Raw genomic sequence first — 21,009 nt, forward strand, 5'->3', positions numbered from 1 at the left:
AAATTCCCTGCCTCTATCTTATCCTTTTCATAATTTTAGATATTTGATAGAAACATAGAAAATATACAGCACAATACAGGCCCTTCAGCCCACAAAACTGTGCCGAACAGGTTCCTACCTTAGAAGTACCTAGGCTTTACCCATAGTTCTCTATTTTTCTAAGCTCCATGTAGCCATCCAGGAGTCTCTTAAAAGCCCCTATCGATTCCGCCTCCACCACCACTGCCGGCAGTCCATTACACGCACTCACCAATCTCTGCATAAAAAAACTTACCCCTGACATCTCTGTACCTACTTCCAAGCACCTTAAAACTGTGCCCTCTCATGCTAGTCATTTCAGCCCTGGGGAAAAGCCTCTAACTATCCACACAATCAAAGCCTCTCATTATCTTATACACCTCTATCAGGTCACCTCTCATCCTCTGTCACTCCAAGGAGAAAAGGCAGGGTTCACTCAACCTATTCTCATAAGGCATGCTCCCCAATCCAGGCAACATCCTTGTAAATCTCCTCCGCACCCTTTCTATGGTTTCCACATCTTTTCTGTAGTGAGGTGACCGGAACTGAGCACAGTACTTCAAGTGGGGTCTGACCAGGGTCCTGTATAGCTGTAACATTACCTCTCGGCTCTTAAAACTCAATCCCACGATTGATGAAGGCCAATACACCGTATGCCTTCTTAACTACAGAGTCAACCCACGTAGCAGCTTTGAGTGTCCTATGGACTCGGATATCAAAATAATCTTCTTGGCCAGGGAATGGTGCGTGATGTACTGGCAACCTGTAGTAATACACGTTGCTCTTTCCCGACCATCGAGTCACTTCCTCCTGCTTCCAGCCGGAGGGCAACGCCGAGCACTCGAAGCACTTCATTTCCATCTCCAGGGTGCCAGTGGCTCGTGTGCGGACGGAAAAGTCCCCACCCTCCACCTTCGTCTCTCCCCCCCCCCCAGTTCCCCTTCAGGAGAAACGGACGACGGATCCCGCTCTGTCTGTGCGCCTACCGCCGTCGCCGCCTCCTCCTCCCGCCACATATAGATCTTATTTCTATAAGATCTCCTCTCATTCTTCTGAATTCCAGTGAGCATAGTCCCAGGCAATCTCTCCTCATGGGCTCATCAACCTGGTGAACCACCTCTGCAACACCTCCAAAGCTAGTATATCCTTACTGAAGTAAGGAGACCAGAAACGTACACAGTCCTCCAGGTACAGCCTCACAAGTACCTTGTACAGTTGCTCTTAAATTCAATCCCTCTATCAATGAAGGCCAATGTACCATTTGCCTCTTGATAGCCTGCTGCACTTGCAAACCAACCTTTTGTGATTCACGCACAAGCACTCCCAAATCCCTCTGCACAACAGCTGCAATCTTTCACCATTTGAATAATAATCTGTTCTTCTATTTTTCCTTCCAAAATGGATGACCTCACATTTACCAGCATTATACTCCATCTGCTAGATCCTTGCCCACTCACTTAACCTATCTATATCCCTCTGCGGACTCTCCACATCCTCTGCACAGTCTCTGCACACTCAGTTTAGTGTCAAGTGAATTATCATTTTGAAATTACTTGAAATAGGCCCAATTTTCCATTGAAATTTAGCTTCTGGCTCAGTTCTAAACATTCTACCCTAACATCAAATAATAATTTATTTCATTGATACTAAATTTAATCGTGAATTTACTTGAAGTGTGAAGACAGGTGATGTAAGATGGTAATAAATGAGTCCATCAATAAACTGAATCAGGAACGTCATGCTAATCATTGCAAGCATCTGGATGACTTGTCCGATACTTGACCTACTCCATGGTCACCTACCCCATGAATAGCAGCAGTCATTTGAAAGCTGGAGTGGTGCAAAATATCGTGCATGTTTCAGGATATGCAGGAATTCAAAACTGATCATTGTTGGAATGCATGTTAAGTATGCACTTATTGGCCCTGTAAATTCATATTAATGTAAAGATATGTACTTTGCTGATGAGATTAAATGGTTATTGCGATAAGATCCTTGTCTCTGCACACAACACTGTATGCTGTATAATTTTATAAGGAACTATCTGCTATCATATTAGGAGAACATTTCCCTTGTATAGAGAATGTAATAACCTTCCATGATTTTATATAGAAGTATTCATGTGTAATTTAACTATAAACTCACCAGGCATTTAGACATCACTTTAAAAATAAAAGAGTAAAGGAAATTGCAGAGGCATGAGAGCGGAGTTGGCCAGAATTGATTGGAAAAGAACACTGCCAGGGATGACAGCAGAGCAGCAATGGCTGGAATTTCTGGAAGCAATTCGGAAGACACAGGATACATACATCCTAAAGAGGAAGAAGTATTTTAAAGGCAAGATGACAGAACCATGGTTAACAGGAGAAGTCATAGCCAACATAAAAGCCAAAGAAAGGGCATATAATAGAGCAAAAATTAGTGGGAAGTGAGAGGATTGGGAAGCTTTTAAATGCCAATAGAAGGCAACTAAAAAGTCATTAAGTTGGTAAAGATGGAATATGAAAGTAAGCTAACTAATAATATTAAAGAGGCTCCCAAATGTTTCTTTAGATACATAAAGTGTAAAAGAGAGGTGAGAGTCTCCAGTTTCAGGAACAGTTGTGGATTGTGAACCAGGGTGGATAACTTTACTCACCTCAACATTGAACTGATTCCATAACCCCTGGTCTCACTTTCAAGAACTCTGTAGTTTGTCTTGTGCACATTGGTTGGTTGTCAGTCTTTGAGTGTAGTTTTTCCACTGATGTTGTCGTATTTCTTTGTTTAACTGTGAATGCCTGCAAGAAAATAAATCTCAGGGTAGTATATGATGAAATATATAAATATGTACTTTGATAACAAATTGACTTTTGAACTTTGAACTTTTGAACTTTCATCCCAGGTTGCCTATGATTCAGAAGACTATTATCACTCGGTTATTTGGCTAGAGGAAGCAGTCGATCTTTTCCGACAAAGTATCGGGGTCTGGAATACTGAAGATGAAGGAAGTCTTGAGGATGCCCTGGATCACCTGGCTTTTTCTCATTACATGGTGAGAAGTGTTTGTCAGGCAGCACATCTGCTAAAACTGGGAAAATGCAGAAAGTGTCAGGCCAAGGCTGACTTGCAAGCATATAAGGCATCCCACCAAAAATAATATCCTCATGACTTGATTAATTTAATTAAGGGGAAACTACCCCACATTTGTGAAATTAGTGAAAGAAAGGACGGCTTAGTGATACATTGAGCAAGGAAAAGCAGGGAAAGCATTGGCCATTAGTTGACGTGGAGAGTGCATGGACTTTTTGAGTATTGCTGAGGATGCAGTCATGCAGGCAAGTACAACTAGTGAGGGATGCGTAGGGCGGTTTTACACAGGGGAATAGGCACTTCAAATGGGTAAGTTTTTCTCTCCTGCATTTCCAAAAGGGCTGGCTCTGTGTATGAGAATGAGAAATGCTAAAATCCTGAAATAGGAGTCTAGCACAACTCAGCCGTGGAGCCAGTTACTTTCACATCATTGAAGAAGTGTTTGAAATGCGATGGCCAAGGAGGCTATCTGCCAATTGCTGGGACATGGGATTAATACAGGTGGAAAGGAACACACACAAAATACTGGAGGAACCCAGCAAGTCAGGCAACGTCTATAGAAATGAATAAAGAGTCAATGTTTTGGGCCGAGACCTTTCTTCAGGACTGAAAAGGAAGGGGGAGCACACCAGAATAAAAAGGTGGGATGGGGGGGGGGTCGCTGGAAGGTGATAGGTGAAGCCAAGTGTGTTGGAAAGATAAAGAGCTGGAGAAGGAGGAACCTAAGAGGAGAGGAGAGTGGACCATGGGAGAAAAGGGAGATGGAGGGGACCCAGGGACAAGTGTTAGACAGGTGACAAGGTTGGAGGCCTCTTATCTCTTGATTACTGGAAGGAGAAATCAATATTCATACCATCAGGTTGGAAGCTACACAGACGGAATACAATATGTTGCTTCTGACCCCGTGGGTGGCCTCACCTTGGCACAAGAGGACAATATCAATAGGTCTTTGACAGCTAGCATAGGCCCAATGGGCTGAATGGTCTGTTCTCATGCTGTGGGACTCTATACCTATGTGAATGTAAAGTAACGTACTCAATGCTTGTGTATTGTTTTTCAGATGGGAAATGTTGGTCATGCCGTGAATCTATCTAAAGAACTGCTACAACTCGGTACGTGCAGCTAAAATCTTTTTACCTCTGACTCTCCAAAGCCACAGATTCCTTTGTGGCAATCACCAAGTTCAATCCAACGCACTTTTTGACAGATTCACCTCTTGTCTTCTTTGTCTATAGTCATTCTTAAATATAAATAGTCCCAAAATCTCAAAAGAAATTTTGATATTTTAACCACTACTAGCTCTTAATATAGAAAAGAAACATCAGAAGATCCCTAGGAATCCCATCAGATATAGCTCACTAAACGAAAAATAGACCACTTATTTCTGCTGTCCATTAGCTAATCATCAATCCAAAACTTCAATATTGCTCCATATTTGGAATGGCTCTAATGCTACACCTCAGCCCTGTGAAGTGAATATGTTCAAAAGGCTTCTCTTTGTGTGTCGTAGTTGTACTGTTTGGAGATAGGCCATTGAGTCCAGCTGACCATTAGCCATCCAGTTTACATTAGCCCAACTTTAATCCTCCCCACATTCCCATGAGTTTCTAAACTGACATGAGACCAAAGGACTTAGGAGCAAAATTCGGCCATACAGTCCAGTGAATCTGCTCTGTCATTCCATCAAGGCTGATTTATGATCCCTCTCAACCTCATTCTTCTGCCTTCTCCCTGTAACCTTCCATACCTTACTAATGAAGAGCCTATCAACCTCCACTTTAAATACACTCAATGACTTGCCCTGTGTAACAATGAATTCCACAGATTCACCACTCTCTGGCTATTCAGTGGGTTTAACTGAGAATCCCTTATTCTTCTGAACTCTAGCGAGCACAGGCCCAGAGCCATCAAACACACCACATACATTAACCCTTTCATTCCTGACACCTGCGGTATCTTATTTCCTTTTTCTTTTTAGTCTCTCTTTTTCTGCTTTCCAGCTGTGATATGAACACAGCTATGGTATCTAATACACTGTTACTTTGTGTTTTGCAGTCTGTCACTACATTAACTTTGTTTTGAAAACTTGATCCAGTATCTGGAGTAATCAGAAGCTCCCTTCTTGGTTTGCAGTTTTGTTTGCAATATGTTCAAAAATTCAAGCTTTGACGGCAATACTTGGAAGGATAAATGATCCTAAGCAAAACACTTAACTTTTGCAAGAATTCATATCTATTTCTGGACAGGCTTTACAATAATATGATCCCACTTGACACATGTCTGATTACATTTCAACACACCCATAGTTTCAAATAAGGTATGATTTTATATCTAATAATTTGTAGTACTCAAATTGATTAACATAGCCGTGATCTCTAAATCATTAGCATAAGACATAAGAGCAGAATGAGGCCACTCGGCCTATTGAGTCTGCTCTGCTATTCTATCATGGCTGATCTATTATTCGTCAACCTCATTCTCTTGTCTTTGCCTCATAACTTTTGACATCATTACTAATCAAGAACTTATCAACCTTCACTTTAAGTATACACAAAGACTTGGCCTCCTCCACAACCACCTGTGGCAATGAATTCCACAAATTCACCACGCTCTGGCTAAAGAAATTCCTCCTCTTCTCTGTTCTAAAGGAACGTCCTATTCTGATGCTGTGCCCTCTGGTCCTAGACTTCCCTATAGGAAACATCCTCTCCACCTCCACTCTATCTAGACCTTTCAATATTTGATAGGCTTCCATGAGATCACCCCTCATTCTTCTAAATTCCAGCGGGTACAGACCCAGAACCATCAAAGGCACTCCATATATGTTAACCGTGTTGGCATGTGGCCAAGTGGTTAAGGCGTTCATCTAGTGATCTGAAGGTCGCTAGTTCGAGCCTTGGCTGAGACTGCATGTGTGTCCTTGAGCAAGGCACTTAACAACACATTGCTCTGCGACGACACCGGTGCCAAGCTGTGTGGGTCCTAATGCCCTTCCCTTGGACAACATCGGTGGCGTGGAGAAGGGAGACTTGCAGCTTGGGCAACTGCCATATAAAAAGAACCTTGCCCAGGCTTGTGCCCTGGGAAGTTTCCAAGGTGAAAATCCATGGTCTATCAAGACAAATGGAGGCCTACTACTGTTATATGTTAACCCTTTTATTCCAGGGCTCATTGTCATGATACGCATAAAAAACTGTGTATCCACTTTACATTTTAAATGTTCTGCTTTTTTGTTCCAAGTTAAACTACTTCTTTGTTCATTAATAAGAAGTTGTACATCTTTTCTACTTTTACATTATTGAAATTATTCAAATTCTACTCGTAGCCTGATTTCTCACCAACAGATGCAAGCAATAGAAGAGTTGCCAAGAACATACTAAAGTATCAAAAAATGTTGGGAGCCTCTGCAGATGCTCAACCAAAGGAAGTTGTGCTTCAGAGGCCGAATACGACTTACCTGCTGACCAGAGACATGTATGAATCACTGTGCCAGAAGTTAGGCTCCCAGGTAATACATAGCCTCTAGACTCTCATGCACAGTTAATTCATGTTTGACAATAGACAATAGGTGCAGAAGTAGACCATTTGGCCCTTCGAGCCTGCACCGCCATTTTGAGATCATGGCTGATCATCTACTATCAATACCCAGTTCCTGCCTTGTCTCCATATCCCTTGATTCCCCTATCCATAAGATACCTATCTAGCTCCTTCTTGAAAGCATCCAGAGAATTGGCCTCCACTGCCTTCCAAGGCAGTGTATTCCAGACCCCCACAACTCTCTGGGAGAAGAAGTTTTTCCTTAACTCTGTCCTAAATGACCTACCCCTTATTCTCAAACCATGCCCTCTGGTACTGGACTCTCCCAGCATCTGGAACATATTTCCTGCCTCTATCTTGTCCAATCCCTTAATAATCTTATATGTTGCAATCAGATCCCCTCTCAACCTCCTTAATTCCAGCGTGTACGAGCCCAGTCTCTCTAACCTCTCTACGTAAGATAGTCCTGACATCCCAGGAATTAACCTTGTGAATCTACGCTGCACTTCCTCTACAGCCAGGATGTCCTGGAGACCAAAACTGTACACAGTACTCAGTTCTGAGCCAGGAAGGCTTCTCAAGTTTGTTTTTATCTTTCTTTGCTGTGAACTCTAGTGTCAATATTCAGCTACTTTTGGAGCAGACTCGCTGGGCCGGATGCTCCAATGTTTTATGGTCTCACAGTCTATGTTGCTTGTCCAGTTGTATAATCTGTGATTCCAATTTGCCGTGGCATCCAAAATTAAAGCCAGTTATTTTGAAATCTCATATTTGATGGAGGGCTATGTGGGAGGGAAGGGTTAGATTGATCTTAGAGTAAGTTAAAATGTTGTGGGACGTAGGGCTGTAGAGTTCTCTGTTCTACAGTCAAAATTTATTTTACCACTATAATTCACATGTGAGGACAAGTTTTGCATTGCTTCATATTAAAGGAAAGCAATGACTGAAACCCTTTCCCTGATCCGCCATATAACCACTGCTTAACTCATATTCCACGACTTGCGTGAACAGCACCCTGGTCGTTGGAGAGGCTTCTGGAATAAAAAATGAGGAGAACTGTGAAAGAAATTTCATGTGGTCTGTTAAAAATATTTGTGGTGATGTACACCCTCTCATAGTGTGTTATTATCACCATAGTGTTTGAGTGGTTTAACTTCTGATTTGTGCATAGATATAAATTCAGCTTGTTCTGGATAAATCTGCCATTAAATTAAACACCTGCTCATTACATTGAAAGTACTTTATACATATATGTATATTTATATGAAAAAAATATAGATTAAGATTATTTTAAAACTTGAGGCTATTATTCAACATTCAGTTGGGCTGGCATGGTTGTGTAGTGGTTAGCATAATGCTATTACAGTGACAGAGACCCGGGGTTCAATTCCCACCACTGCCTGTGTGGGGCTTGTATCCTATCCCCGTGACTCCGTGGATTTCCTCCAGGTGGGCTCTGGTTTCCTCCCACGGTCCAAAGTCCAGTTGGTAGGTTAATTGGTCATTGTAAATGATCTTGTGATTAGGCTAGGATTGGATTGAGGGTTTGCTGGGTGGCGTGGCTTAAAGGACTGGAAGTGCTTATTCTGCACTGTATCTCAGTAAATAAATATTTGTTTTAATATACTGTGTTTGTTAGTCTGTATGCTTCATTATTGATTCACTATATTACAGCCAAAGCACTATCAAGACTCAAAACTTTATTGCTCCTATGAGTCAAACCTCAGTCCACATTTGATTCTCCAGCCTGTGAAAAAAGAGATTATAAGCCAGAAGCCATATGTTGTATTGTATCACAACTTTATCAGTGACTCGGAAGGAAAGAGGATAAAGGAGATTGCTGCTCCCTGGGTAAAGTTCATTTAAGCATCTTTCTTTTCTTTATGTTAAACATTAGTGACCTCCAATAAAGTGATGTGAACGTGGGATATGTTAAGCCAATATTAATCATTCTTGAGGTCTTTTTTCATGTCTGCAGTCAAAAAAGTATAAATGAATTCTCGGAGCATAAATAGACATAAATTAGTGTAGTTTTCTTTAACTTCTATGGCATACAATGTAAACTTTGTGTCAGGAATATTGTAACTAGCCAGTTAGTGGCCTTCCTTTCACTTCTCTGACTGCCAAATAGTGGCAGGTTTGTGCTTTAGACTCGTAACTGTTAGATTACAGAAAATTCCAGAAGTGGCTATAAATAAGGAATTGGAAGGAAGAGACGATAATAATCACCAAGCAGTGGTTCAAAGCAAATTGTTGGTGCTGGGGTGGTGAAATCTCTGAATCCTTGGAATTCATCCTAGGGTCTTAAAAGATGTGTTGCGTGCAATGGTTGATGTGTTGGTTTTAATTTTCCAGAACTGTTCTAGAATTGCAAAAGATTCAATTTGATTAGACAACTGTGAATATAACCTCAAAAAAAGAAAGGCAACATGGTAAACTACAGGCCAGTTAGCTTGCTAAAATATTAAAACCTGTAATTCAAGACAATATAGCAAGGCAGCTCCTTAAGGTTGTCACAGCTGGAGGTGGTAATGGGGACAAGCTCCCACTAACTATTAAATGCTCCCAATGACATGCACCTCAAATAGCCTCTGGCAACCAAATCCAGCTCCTGGCTTTCACATGTGGCTTAGCCTCTAAGCCCGGCAGAACTGTTTCTACTGACAGGAGAAAGGGCAAAGTCAGGTTACTAGTGCCTTAAAACTAGTAGGGCTCGTCAGCTATGGTTGGCAGCTCATCTAGGAGAAGGAAAACTCTGATCTCAAACATCAGCTGCCTTGTGGCTATATCCATTCATGGGGGAGGCTTTGGGAATAAATCCTAAGGAAAATTCTGGAACTGGAGTCCCTAAGGCAGTCCTGCATTGAGTTCAGTGCTGACTGGCAACTCCTGCGAAGATGCAGGTGCCAAACTGTATCATTCCCTGCCTTCCCTTTGGATTCACCAGCTGCGAAGAGACAGGGAGCCTGCTCCATGGACAGCAGCTTGCTCTCCATATCATACCACCCTGGTTTGTGTACTGGCTTATGTGGACAACTAGGATGCAACATTCATAGTCAACCCTGATCAAAGGAGGGCCTTCACACCAAGGCACTTTGAAAATTCAAGGTACTCAGACAAACTCAGCATAAGTCTCACTGGCGATCTTAAAAAGTAGCAAGTATTATAATGTACTATACAAAATTTTCAAAAGTAGATGAATTATTGCAAAAAACGTGATGATGTAGGAATTAACATATTGGCACAGATAGAAAATTAGAGGGCAAACTGAAAGAGTAGGCATGACTGGATCTGTATCTCTTTGACAAAATCCAATGATTGAATAGTGATGGAGCTTCAACTTTCAACAATTCATTAAAAATGAGCAGGATAAGGCACCGAAATATTGCTGATGCTACATAGATAGGAAAGCTATTTGAACTTTCAAAGAGCCTTGATGTGAAGACCCTCCTTTGATCAGGGTCGAACATGGATGTTGCATCCTAGCTGTCCACACAAGCCAGTATACAAGGCTACAAAGGGATATAGATGGATTACGGTAATCTGGTAAGTGGTGGAGTATGACGTGGGAAAGTGTGAACAACGGACTAGACTTCCGTCTGTTGGTGTCTGGAATGTGTGAGGCAACTTAATTGAAATGTAAAATCCGGAGGGTCTTAACAAGAAGAACGCGGATAGAAAGCTTCCCCTCACGAGACAATGTGGAACCACTGTTTAAAAAAACATAATTTGTTTAATTTTTTTTAATGTGCCTTGAGTCAGAGGTGGATAGATTCTTGATTTTATTTTACTTAGCGACACAGTGCAGAGTAGGCCTTTCTGGCCTTTTGAGTTGTGCAGCCCCAGCAACCCCCGACAAACCCAATTAACCCTAACCTAATCATGAGACAATTTACAATGACCTATTAACCTGCCCAGTAGGTTGGACTGTGGACTGTGGGACTGTGTTGTCTTTGCACTGTGGGAGGAGACCAGAGGATCCAGAGGAAAGCCATGCATTCCATGGGGGAGGGCAACAGAGGCTCCTTACGGAACGGCACCAGGATTGAACTCTGAACTCCGGAACACGTAGCGTGGCACTAGCTGCTACACTACCGTGGACAGTGAAAGGTTGCTCGGGGTAGGCGTAGATGCAGAGCTGAGGTAAGCATCCGATCAGCCTCAATCTCATTAACTGGTCTTCACGTACTTTTGATTAATCTGTTCCACACTATGTTAGATTGCACCAACTTGGGTGCTTATAGTGACAGTGCAGAGGACTCTATATTTCATCAGATCTGGCTGGATTCCAAACAGATGAAAAGTCTCTTATCTACCCAATGAACCACACAGTCTCCTGCTATCAGTGTTTATAACTTGTTACCAAATCTTGCACTATGAAGAGATCCTTGGGGAAATATATTGATGCCTTTTCATTTTCAACACATTTAAAAATGTTATTATTAAAGACATCTTTAACAAATCCTTGTTCATCATTAACTCAATAGTTCAATGGTTCCAGTTAATATCAAAGAATGTATACAATATACAACCTGAAATTCTTGTTCTTTGCAGATCATTCCTCTTGTTTTAAGGATAATAGTTTTAAAGTCACACTATGACAGGAATAATTTTCAGTTGAGAACTAATTCTTCCCAAGAACTTGCAGAAAATGTCACTATGCAAAAATGTACTAAAAGTACATTATCAGTTCAATGGTGTCAGTTGTTTAGGTGTAGTTTGAATTGTCTTATGATAATCAAGCCGTTGGTCTTGATTTCTGATCACCTCTGTTTAACAATATGGAAAGTGTTTTCCAATATGCTGTTTCTTCGGGGTAGAGAAAAGTTTTTTTTCCAATATGCTGTTTCTGTGAGGTAGAGAAAAGTTTTTTGGGTGGGGGTGTGGATAGAACATTTGTGCGTACGTGTTAAGACAAATATCAAGCATGAATTTTCTGGTAATTTTGAGTAAAAACTGTTAAGTGAATATGGTAGGAATGATAGATTCTTTTCACTTAATAAGTATTTTCACTCCCAAGCTGATATCCACTGACAGCATACTGAACCCATGAACACTACCTCACTATTTTTCATTATGTCTGTCCTAACACTATTTTATATATATATCTATATACACACACGCACACACACAGTGATTGATAAGTTCGTGGCCTAATGTAGAAGGAGATGAGTTATACAGCTCTCGTTACACGCACATGCAGTTCAACTCTTTGATTATGCAGAAAGTTAATAACTCATCTCCTTCTCCCTTAGGCCACTAACTTATCAATCACCTCTGATGAGTTATTAACTTCAAACTTTCTGCATAATCACTCAAAGAGTTGACCTGCATGTGCATGTAACGAGATCTGTATAACTCATCTCCTTCTACCTTAGGCCAGAAATTTATCAATCACCCATCTGTGGACACTTTCTGGAGGCCCAAGATCCGTATGCTCCACTACCGCTGGACTAAGTGTGTAAATATATTTTTTGAAAAATGAGGTAGTGCTTATGGGTTGAATGTTCATTTAGGAATTGTATGCATTGTATTGTGTATTGTGCTGCTGTCGCTAAGTTAACAAATTTCACGATATAAGCCAGTGATATTAAACCTGATTCTGATTCTGTTATTGATTTGGGCCCACCAGGAATTCCTGCTCTTTGAAAGCCTGAGCTGCCTGTGCAAAGGATTTTTGCGATTTCTTTGCATTGGGTTCCAATTTGCATCATAAAACCTTGTTGTATTCCTATTAATGAAGCCTTCAGCCTCCTACAGTGAGTCTTAACTATATGTAGATCTAGTTAATCTGGCATTGATCTAATCCTGACGGAAGAATAATTCCTTTTGTTGCAAACTGGCCTCTCTAGCTCTCTGGCAATAGTTTCTTCATTTTAAATTAGAAACATAGAAATATAGAAAACCTACAACACAATACAGGCCCTTCGACCCACAAAGCTGTGCCGAACATGTCCCTAATTTAGAACTACCTAGGCTTACACATAACCCTCTATTTTTCTAAGCTCCATGTATCCATCCAGGAGTCTCTTAAAAGACCCTATCATTACCATCGCCGCTGGCAGCCCATTCCACACACTCACCACTCTCTACATAAAAAAAACTTGCCTTGACATCTGCTCTGTACCTTCTTCCGAGCACTTTAAATGTATGTCCTCTTGTGCCAGCCATTTCAGCCCTGGGAAAAAGCCTCTGACTATCCACATGATCAATGCCTCTCATCATCTTATACACCTCTATCAGGTCACCTCTCATCCTCCGTCACTCCAAGGAGAAAAGGCTGAGTTCACTCAGCCTATTCTCATCCAGGCAACAAGTTCAAAGTAAATTTATTGTCAAAATACATATATGTCACTAGATACAGCTCTGAGATTCATTTTCATGTGGGCATTCACAGTAAATACAAGAAACACAATAGAACCCATAAAAAACTGCACCCAACAGGATGGACAAACATCCAATATGCAAAAGACAACAAACTACGTAAAATTTAAAATAACGAATAAAAGGAAATAATAGATAGACAGAGAAGCGTCTTTGAAAGTGAGTCCATAGGTTGTAAGAACAGTTCAGTAATGGGGTGAGTGAAGTTATTCCCTTTGGTTCAAGAGCTTGATGGTTGAGGGGCAATAGCTGTTCCTGAACTTGGTGGTCTGGCCCCTGAGGCTCCTGTACCTCCTTCTTGATGGCAGCAGCGAGAAGAGAGCTTGACCTGGATGCTGAGGGTCCTCGATGACCGATGCTGCTTTCCTGCAACAGCGATCCATATAAATACGTTCAATGGTGGTGGGGGGGGGGGGAGTGCAGGCTTTACAAGTGATGGACTGTGTTCTGTACTTAATATTTCAGTAGTATTTGAATAATATTGTAAATATACAGTACTGTGCAAAAGTCTTGGGCACGTAAAAAATTCTGTAAAGCAAAGGTGCTTTAAAAGCAATGAAATGAAAGGTTTATAAATATCAAAAAAATTACTATAGAAAGCAATAGAAAAAATCAAATCAGTATTTGGTGTGACCTTTAAAACTGCATTAATTCTCTTAGGTACGTTGTGGTGTCATTTTATGAGAAAATCAGCTGGTAGGTTGTTCGAAGCATCTTGGAGAACTTGCCACAGTTCTTCTGCAGACTTTGGTTGCCTCGCTTGTTTCTGTCTCTCCACGTAATCCCAGACAGCCTCGATGATGATGAAATCAGGGCTCTGTGGAGGCCACACCATTAGAAACCATATAAAAAATCTAGGGTGCCAAAGACTTTTGCACAGCACTGTATTGTTTTATTAAGCATTTGCTTGCTTAAATAATTAATTAAGGATTACATATAAAATAAATGAATTACATACATCACGACGCTACCACGCGATACGTACATGTACTTAAAGTAAAACTCGAACGTACACGAGTTATCTTCTGGCTCTCTTTTTCTTACAATTAGTTTTTTTTATGTTTTGGGGTTGCAAAACATAACAGATTGGGCTATATCTACTACTTTTTGTGGGATTTTATGTTCATGGGCATTGGTGTTTCCATACCAAGCTCTGATGCAGCCAGTCAATATAATCTCCACCACACGTCTACAAAGGCTTGTCAAAGTTTAAGATGACATGCCGAATCTTCACAAAGTTACCCTTTCCTTTGGAGCTGTGAGATCCAATTGTTTAAAAATAACAATAAGAACCTACAATTCAGAAATCCTGCGATGAATTACCTCACATACCTTTGCTAATTCATTTGAATGGGTTCATTTTCTCTGATGTAGGAGGAGCTGAATGATAACCATGTGTGGCTTGTCTCGCACTTACTATCGGCTGTTCAAGTTGACATGAAAGCCAGCATTTCAATTTAAGGTTTGGGATTCACTGCTAATGATTATAAGTTGCACTACCATGAGTATCAAGAATATAGTCAAGGTCACAGAGTCAAAGAGCACTACGGCCTAGGAACAGGCCCCTCAGCCAATCTTGTCCGTTCCAAATGATTATTCTGCCTGGTCCCATCAACCAGCACCTGGACCATTGCTCTCCATACCCCTCCCACCCATGTATTTATCCAAACTTCTCTTAAATATTGAAATCAAACTTTCATACTCCACCTCCACTGGCAGCTCGTTCCACACTCTCACCATTGTCTGACTGAAAAGAATCTCCTTCATGCACCCCTTAAACATTTCACTTTTCTTCCTTAACCCACAAACTCTAGTTCTAGTCTCATCCAACCTCAGTGGAAAAAGCTTTCTTTCATTTACCCTCTCTATACCCTTCATAATTTTATACACCTCTGTCAAATCTCCCCTCATTCTCCTACAGTCCAGGGAATAAAGTCCTAGCCTATTCAACCTTTCCCTAATACAACGTAACTGGTGTTTCCACTTTATTCGCGGACTGTGTACTTAATGGGAGCTTACTGCTGACCTGCAGCCCCCATGATCACTTACTGCTCCAGTTTCCTTACACGTTAGAGCCTCACAGTCCACATGTTGGAGCTGACGTCAACCACTGACATCCCACTGCCCCCCTTTGTGAAGTCTGGATGAAATCCTAGACTCCGCTGGAAAAAGCAAATAACCCCTTTCCTGCGACTGACTAAAGTATTATCAATCAAATGGCATTTTGAAATCAAACTTAACATCACACATTGTTTGGTTATTCGGTATTCAACCAAGTAAATCATCACCTTCCATCGATGGTGAAATACGTTACAGAGCTCAGCGTGGCTGAGCTTATTTATAATACGGACGCCACTGAGTAAATCATGAATGCTGACTATGGAGCTTCCTGTTGAGACAAAATCTGCCAACTATAGCATGGGGGTGGGGTGGGGTGGGGGGCTACTATGCACGATTGAAGTAAGTTGCAGAAAGTTGTACGATTAGTCAGTTCCATCATGGGTACCAGCCTCCGTAGTGTCCAAGACATCTTCAAGGAGCAGTGCCTCAGAAATGTGGTGTCCATCATTAAGGACTGCCATCCCACAGGACATGCCCTTTTCTCACTGTTACCATCAGGAAGGAGGTACAGAAGCCTGAAGACACACACTCAGCGATTCAGGAACAGCTTCTTCCCCTCCGCCATCCGATTCCTGAAGGGATATTGAATCATGAGCACTTTCTCACTTTTTTATTATTTCTGTTTTTGTACTACTATTCTTAATTTAACTATTTAACATACATATATAAACAACTGTATTTCATTTATTTATTTATTTTCTATATCTATCATGTATTGCATTGAACCGCTGCTGCTAAGTTGACAAATTTCACGACCCATGCCGGTGATAATAAACCTGATTCTGATTCACTAGAGGACATGGTGGCTGAATCTCAGATCGTTACTGATTATATCACTGAAGTATCCAAGGCATTTCATCTAAAAATAAAGATGAGCTTTATTTGTTACATGTGCATCAACACATACATTGAAATGTTTGTTTGCATCAAGTCAGATCAGTGAGGATTCTGCTAGGCAAACTGCGAATGTACACCAAGCTTCCAGCAGCAACACAGCACGCCAACAAGTCACAGACCCTAACCTGTACATTACTGGACTGTGGGAGGAAACAGGAGCACCCCGAGGAAACCCACATGGTCATGGGGAGAACGTACAAACTCCTTACGGGGGGTGGGGGTGACAGGAAGAGCGATCGCTAGAGCAGTAATTGTGCCACACTAATTGCTACACTCCCGTGCCAATTCTTTTATGAAACAAAAGTTTTTTACTGAACAAAGGTTTTCGCTAATCTGCCCCTGCTGCCCTATAATCAAGATCCATGCTGATTCTCTTTAAAACACTGTCCATATCTGGGGAGCCATCTCACAGTGAATCCGAACATGGATGACGAAACTTCCCTGTTTCCTCCAATGCACCAACAGAAACGGCTGTCTGAGGAGAAAGCCATCTGTGGGGCAAAATCCCAAACTTGGCAATGAGCTCATGGTCTACTGGGCACCCGTATACAGCAAGATCATCTGAGCACTGGAGAAGTACCGTTGACACTGTCCCTGCTAAATCCTCCAAATCCTTTGGCAGGGAAAATGAACCACCATCATCTTCTCTCAAGCCAACTTCTAGACCATTGAGTTTATGAGCATTTTCAATTCAATCTGATGTGCAGGCCACATTATCCTGCATCCAAAATGACTTTCCGGAGGCAGGTTCCATCACAGCAAGAGGGTTCCATGGGATAGATATAGAGCCATAGAGCCAATGGGCCCTTCAGTCCAGCTAGTCTATGCTGAGGCCAGTCCCATTTGCTGGTGTTTTGCCCAAACTCCTTCATGGCAGATCAAACCAAGTATGGGAGAGGGAATAGTGGAGTTGGGAGATGGAAGTAGGTAAATGGAGGGAGATAAATTAATATAATTTATTATAAATAGATATGAATATAAATGGATAAATAAATAGCAGACAAATACATTCCAAAGATGAAGAGCTATTCTAAAGGGGGGATGAGGCAACCATAACTGAAAAGGGAAGTCAAAGGCAGCATGAAACTAAAAGAGAGGGCATATAATATCGCAAAAATTAGTGGGAAGTTAGAGGATTGGGAAGCTTTTAAAAACCAACTGAAGGCAACTAAAAAACCATAAAGAGAGAATTAGAATTATATTTAACATCACCGGTATATGTCATGAAATTTGTTAACTTCACAGCAGCAGTACAATGCAATGTATGATAGAGAAAACCTGGGTTATTCCAAGTGTATATATACACATAGGTCTATTAAATAGTTAAGTTAAAATAAGTAGAACAAAACAACCGAAATAAAAAAGTGTTCATGGGTTCAGTGTCTATCCAGAAATCAGATGGCAGAGGGGAAGAAGCTGTTCCTGAAAAGATGAAATATAAAGGTAACCTAGCCAACAATATAAAAGAGGATACAAAAAGTTTTTTTTTCAGATATATTAAGAGTAAAAGAGAGATGAGAGTGGATACTGGACTATTGGAAAATGATGCTGGAGAGGTAGTAATGGATACGAAGAATTGGCAGCTGATCTGCATCAGTCTTCACCGTGGAAGACAGTAACAGAATTGCAGGCATTCAAGACCGCCAGGACGCAGAACTGAGTGTTTCTGCTATTTCTAAGGAAAAGGTGCTTGGGAAACTGAAAAGCCTGAAAGTAGATAAATCACCTGGACCAGTTGGACTACACCCCAGGGTTCTGAAAGAGATAACTGAAGAAATTGTAGAGGCACTAGTAATGATCTTTCAAGAATCACTAGATTCGGGAATGCTTTCTGAGGCCTGGAAAATTGCAAACGTGACTCCACTCTTTAAGAGGAGAGGGAGACAGAAGAATGGAAATTATAGGCAAGTTAGCCTGACTTCAGTGTTGGAAAGATGTTAAAGTCTATTATTAAGGAGGAGATTTCAAAGTACAAGGAGGTACATGATAAAATAGGCCAAAGCCAGCATGGTTTTCTAAAGGGGAAATCTCCCCTGTCAAATCTGTTGGAATTCTTTGAGGAGTTAACAGGTAGGATAGACAAAGGAGAGTCGGTGGATTATCAGAAGGCCTTTGACAAGGTGCTGCGCTTAAGGCTGCTTAACAAGGTAAGAGCCCATAGTATTACAAGAAAGGTACTAGCATACATAGAAGACTAGCTGACTGGCAAGAGACAGCAGCCAACCAGAAAAGGTACCCTTTATTCCCATTCTTTGCTTCTATCCTGCTATTTATTTATCTGCTTCTATTTATATCTATAGAGAAGGAATAAAGATGTGGATTATTTTCTAAATGGGGAGAACATTCAAAAAACAGAGGTGCAAAGGGACTTGGGAGTCCTTGTGCAGGATTCCCTAAAGACTAACTTGCAGGTTGAGTCAGTGGTGAGGAAGGCAAATGCAATGTCAGCATTCACTTTGAGAGGACCAGAATACATTAGCAAGGATGTAATGCTGAGGCTTTATAAGGCATTGGCCAGACTGCACTTGGAGTATTGTGAGCCGTTTTAGGCCCCTTAGGAAAAGACGTACTGGAATTGAAGAGGATCCAGAGGAGGCTCACAAGAATTATCCCAGGAATGAAAGGGTTAACATATGAGAAACGTTTAATGGCTCTGGGCTTGTAGTAACTGGATTTAGAAGAATGGGGGAGGGGTGCAGGGGGATCTCACTAAAGGTCCCCTGCTTACACATTTACAATTGTTTTGAGGTTATTCTGTCAAGGTTATGCATACTATCCTGTCAATGCTAGCTACCGGTAACAAGGCCCTCCAGCAGTCTGTTTCAGGGCAGGTGGCAGACCTCAGCTGTCTGGCTGCTGCTGGTGGAACCGCATTCTGCAGCTACCAAGGAAGCTCCTGGTTGAACTCCTGGGGCTTGGCACATCTGTCAGCAGTGGAGGCACATCTGTTACGTTTGCCACTAATGTCAGTGGCAATGAATTGCAAAAAGGGTATCGGTGAGCTTCATTGTGCGCCCGGCCTACCTGTTTTATTTGGTGGTTGTCCAAATTCACTTTAATCCCTAACTTTTCCCAGCATTCAATTGTGCAAAGGGACGCCTCTCCCCACAACTCCCACCCAGACACCACATATGCATCTGCACCACCATATCTGGAAGTGCATTCCAAGCAGTGATTAGCCACTGTAAGTCAAGGAATTTCTTGGTGGCTCTCCAAAACATGCTTTTCGCACCTCCTTTGCCTTTAGAAGTGGCGTATCTGGCAGCAGCTTTCAGTCCCATTTACTGTATTTCTCTCAGTTTTTTCTCTGTTGCCTCGAGGCTGAAGAGTGGCTGCTTTCTCCAATTAATTTTCCTCAGTGCAGGATCCTGTGATATTGGGTTCAAACACGAGGAAATCTGCAGATGCTGGAAATTCAAACAACAACTCACACAAAATGCTGGTAGAACGCTGCAGCGCTTCTCCCTGTAGATGCTGCCTAGCCTGCTGTGTTTTACCAGCATTTCGTGTGTGTTGTATATTGGGTTCAAGATTGTTTTTGCCTCTCTGCACTATATCTCTCAGGTCATAGGGTCAAAGAGAACTACAGCACAGGAAAAGGCCCTCTGGCCTGTCTGATCTCTGCTGGTCTGGTTTTCTGCCTAGTCCCATCTAACTACACCTGAACCATGTGAGGTGGTCCCCTGTATTCTCAAAGACTGGAATAGTCAGTGCCCAGTTTGATCATGAAGCAGGATGAGTTTCAGATTCAGATTCATTTATTTATCACACGATTTTGGTGAAATGTATCGTTTGCATTAACAACCAACTTACCCGGGGGCAGCTGGCAAGTGTCGGCACACATTCCGGCCCTGACGTAGCATGCACACCTTGAATGAGCTGGCTGGGAAACGCAGCGTTAAGAAGTCACTGTACAACAAGGCAAAGTGGGAATTAAATGTAGTGGAGGAAAGAGTTTCGTACTCCACAATGGACATCATAACCATTTGCACATTAGACGATTTCTGGCAAGAAGAGTGTCCTGGCAGGCAAAGGGAAAATCTGTTGTTGGTAACCACAAAGCAAACAAACATTGTTTTTATAGCTGTTCTATCATAAACCCGCAGATAATAGAACAACTATGAACACCAAAGCTAAATAGAAAATCATTCCATGTAGTGTAACATCTGCCAACTCGCTGTGGCGTGTTGGTTGCCAATTTTCTGTGTAAAGCTACAACAACAGAAACTTTCACAATCTTTTTCCTGTTGAGGAAAAGCCAATGATGTATGGGATCTTGGTACGTTAATGACATTACACATTACTCATAAGAATTTAGACTTGTTTCTGCCTGTTGTATTTCATTATCAAGACCTAATATGTAAAGTAGAAAGGGCCCCGCATAGCAGCATGTTAACCCTTGTGAAGCTAATGCTGTTTGACTTTAGGTTTCAGTAGGTACACATCCAACTCATACAAAATGGAAGAGCAAATAATCTGGACAGTGCAGGGGTGAAAGAATATAGCACCTTTAGAGAAATCAGGTTAAAATTTTCAGATCAAAGCAATCCCTGACAAGGTTCAAACACAGCAAGCAGGGGAGTCAGAGAGCATTGTTGCAGATTAGGAGAGGACCAGAATTGAACTGAATGACAATTATTCCCTAATGAAGGTGTAAAGTCAACCCAGAAAGAATTAAAACTCAGGGAGGGGGATCTTTCTAAAATGGCAACTTGGGCTGGTGGGCCTATTTCCATACTGCATGACTCTGACTCAATTGTAAAGTGTAAAACTACTGTGCAAAAAATGAACCCCATATTTCACAAGTAAGCAGTGAACATTTTTTCACTTTTATCTTATAATATTTTTGTACAACCGAAGAACGAAGAGTGACTGGAATAAATTATTCCTAATGAATCACGTATGTACAGCAGTATTCCCAGCCTTGTTTATTTTTTGTTCTGAATTGACATTTGGAATCTATTAAGTGGATAGTGAAGT

At 41.5% G+C, this 21,009-nt stretch overlaps 1 protein-coding gene across 1 annotated transcript in view; it reads left to right on the forward strand.

Annotated features, from left to right (window-relative positions):
- The window catches only part of p4ha3 (prolyl 4-hydroxylase, alpha polypeptide III), a 78,094-nt gene that overhangs the window by 10,114 nt on the left and 46,971 nt on the right, over nt 1-21,009 (forward strand). Inside the window, exons 4-7 of the mRNA XM_059963932.1 lie at nt 2,903-3,052; nt 4,151-4,202; nt 6,435-6,598; nt 8,302-8,478. Coding sequence (XP_059819915.1) covers nt 2,903-3,052; nt 4,151-4,202; nt 6,435-6,598; nt 8,302-8,478 — 543 coding nt within the window. The remainder of the gene's footprint in view (nt 1-2,902; nt 3,053-4,150; nt 4,203-6,434; nt 6,599-8,301; nt 8,479-21,009) is intronic.

The sequence above is a fragment of the Hypanus sabinus genome, chromosome 3 (genome assembly GCF_030144855.1).
Source record: "Hypanus sabinus isolate sHypSab1 chromosome 3, sHypSab1.hap1, whole genome shotgun sequence".
Taxonomy (NCBI): Eukaryota; Metazoa; Chordata; class Chondrichthyes; order Myliobatiformes; family Dasyatidae; genus Hypanus; species Hypanus sabinus.